Source organism: Hyperoodon ampullatus (assembly GCF_949752795.1).
Source record: "Hyperoodon ampullatus genome assembly, chromosome: 3".
Lineage (NCBI taxonomy): Eukaryota > Metazoa > Chordata > Mammalia > Artiodactyla > Ziphiidae > Hyperoodon > Hyperoodon ampullatus.
Window position 1 is genome coordinate 92,004,293 of NC_136916.1, and position 3,198 is coordinate 92,007,490.

At 39.9% G+C, this 3,198-nt stretch overlaps 1 protein-coding gene across 1 annotated transcript; it reads right to left on the reverse strand.

Moving 5' to 3' along the window:
- Positions 1-225: 225 nt before the first annotated feature.
- LOC307050799 (normal mucosa of esophagus-specific gene 1 protein) lies at positions 226-2,945 on the reverse strand (the record flags this gene model as incomplete). The annotated part of the gene is made up of 4 exons (XM_079701056.1): positions 226-414; positions 1,398-1,458; positions 2,384-2,469; positions 2,910-2,945. 4 exons carry the CDS (start codon positions 2,943-2,945, stop codon positions 346-348), a joined length of 252 nt encoding a protein of 83 aa, XP_079557182.1. The 3' UTR covers positions 226-345.
- Between the last annotated feature and the right edge of the window lie 253 nt (positions 2,946-3,198).

Below are 3,198 nucleotides of genomic sequence, written 5' to 3' on the forward strand. Positions count from 1 at the left end.
TACCTGAACTTTAAGAAATCTCGCACAAGTGGTATTTTATTGGAGACAATCAAATTTAACAACTCTTTATACATTTTAAGGAGAACATTCAGGCATCATAAACACAAAAATTTCAATACGCAAAACAAATTTACAACAAGAAAATAAACATAGAATCTTATTTTGGGACTACGTGGTTATTGTTGCACTACCTTTATAATTCTTTATCCAGAGTCTGAAAACGTAGGCAAGCCCTAAAAATGTAGCAGAAGCATTTCCGCACACTGGTATCCATAATCTAGTTTGTGCAGAAGTGTTTCCACTAGATTCATAGAGTACTCTTTGGAAGAAAATGGCGAAGACTGGTCACTTGGTTGCCTTTCGGACCTTCTGCAACTCTTCAATAGGCTTCCATTCTTGGTTGATTGTTATAAGCTTTAAAAAAAAGAATAAAAATGTTTTGTTAGGATCTGTCCATCCTCAGGTCCCCTTCTGGGATTTGTACACAGCTCCCTTTGTAAAAAGCATCATCATAACATTTGTAGTCAACGAATCACCTCTTCCCATCTCTAAAACAATAATATGGGCTGGTTCTATCCCTCTATCCCTCTAAAGAGCCTTTGGGTTCCTGAGTGTTATAGGATCAGAGAGAAAGGTCATAACCATTTACCCTACTTTCACTCAACAGGTTCTAGATTTTTAAATTTCCTATGGTTTTATGTGAACTATGAGCTCAAAAAGTGCTCTGTGTGAGTGGAGGTATGATGCTCCCAGCACAGAGCTAGGCACATAGTAGGCTCTTAAAATTTCCTCACTGTAATTGCTCAACAAAGGTACAAATGATCCAAGTTATACAATAAGGGAAAAGGCACAGAGCTGTGGACAAGATAACTAATAAGCACAGATAACTCTACTCAATATTTTGTAATAACCTATTTGGGAAAAGAACCTGAAAAAGAATGGATATATGTATATGTATAACTGATTCACTTTGCTGTACCCCTGAAACTAACACAACATTGTAACTCAACTATACTCCAATATAAAATAAAAATTAAATTAAAAAAGAAGATGAGGTGTCACAATAATGATAAAAGTTAATATTCGAGTGCTGACTATGGGCCAGGCACTGTGCTAAAGGGCTCTATCTTATCTTCTTTAATCCTCTAAACTCTGAGGAAGAGCCCTATTATTGTGCCCATTTTATAGATTCTGAGAGCCTCAGAGAGGCCAAATTATCTAAACTCACCTGTGACTAATGGAGCAAGGATTTGAACTAAATCTCCATAACCCTATAGCACTCTCTTTGCACTACACATTAAATGGCACCCTAAAGGTGAAAAGGTATTACATCTATTTTGCTGACAAATGTGCTAAGGATTCGGCTAAGTATAAATCACATTTTAATGTAGCAATACCTTTCTAGGTGCAGTAGGATCCACAGTTTCCCAAGGTTCTGGATTTCTTTTTCGATCAATGCTAAAAATAAAAGAAAGCTGATTAAACATTAAAATAAGTGCATTTAAACTAAGTCTGATATTGGGTTTATAAATACGCTAGGGACAGACTCAGAGTGCATACTTAGGCATTGAGTTAATTGAAATTGATGGAACATTCCTTTAAAAAGCTTCACAGTTTGGCTCAAACATCAAGGATCAGTTCCTCTGCAGAGTAGGAGGTCTGTATTCCCTTTACTGGGCTAGACTGGAGAATGTTCTCATAAGCTGAAGAGCAATTAGGGTGGAAGTGCCAGGCTAAGAGCAAGCAAATATGCTCTTACCCCAGTTTCTGGAAGAGGCAGAAAGGCTGGGCTTGAAACCAGTAGGTGATGAACTGCCAGAGCCTAGCGTTACGGCTCTACGGAGCCCTGCACCCGGTCAATATCAGTTTCAGGTTTTTCTCTTCCTCATATTCCAGGATACATGGTATTTTACCTTATATCCAGGGCTAAGATTGGATTCATTGTAGACAACTGAATCTATAAACTCTACCACATTAGGAAAGACCTTTCTAATGAATTGACATTTTAAAGTGTTATTAAAATGATTAAGATTGATGATGTATATCCCAAAAGACCGTCTAAGAACTTTAAATTTCAAAACTTAAGTTTAAAAAAAAAAAACCAACAAGCTTTATTTTGCTGCAGGAGAAGAGGAGGAGGGCCAGTGGATGAAAGGGTATTTAGATACAAGGAACTTATATTAGTAAACTTATTTCATCACTAATCATCATTTGATAGTCTTCTGATACCTGGATGCTTTCTGGCCCTGACTCTAACCAAGTTCACAATTCGACATTCTTATCCTGGGGGGAAAACCAGGAAACTGATACCATGCATTTTATAAACTGAAGGTCAACCTAACACGGCTAAAAACGTTTTTATAAATGATGAATGCCTACTTACATCACATCGGTTTTTCGAAGGGAATACAGAGCAAAAGACAAAGCTCCAGTCGCTGCCACGGTCGTGAAAAGCACCAAAGGAATAAGCTAACAGAGAACAAAATACTCTGACGTTTCAATGTGAAACACTTGAAATATAACAGAATAGCTCTATATCATTTTATACTTTCTTCAACATCTTTAAAAGTTAATATTTTTAGTCAGATTTTCAGTTGCTTTAAAAATTTACTTTCTTCTTTTGGACTTCCCTGGTGGCGCAGTGGTTAAGAATCCGCCTGCCAATTCAGGGGACACAGGTTCAAGCCTTGGTCCGGAAGATCCCACATGCCGCAGAGCAACTACGCCCCTGCGCCACAGCTACTAAAGCCCGCGCGCCTAGAGCCCGTGCTCCGCAAGAAAAGCCACCGCACTGAGAAGCCCGTGCACCGTAACGAAGAGTAGCCCCCGCTCACCGCAACTAGAGAAAGCCCACCCGCAGCAACGAAGACCCAACGCAGCCATAAATAAACAGATAAATAAAACCTTACTTCCTTCTTTTTCATCAGGAATTGGAAAAAGCTCATGATGACTTCAGTGTAGAATGCCAAATCTAGAAGAAAAAAAAAATCCAAGATATTGATCAAAACTCAGCTACTAGGACTCAGCCTGGTGGGCTCCAAACCGTCCAACGTATCCCAAAGCCAGCCTCGAGGCGGCTCACCAGAGCCTCCGCCCGAGGGCAGCTCACCTGGGAGACCTGACGCGGCACCGCGAGCGGACGATGCTAACGACCAGAACCGAACGCCGACCTCGACCTCCGCGCATTATATACCAACC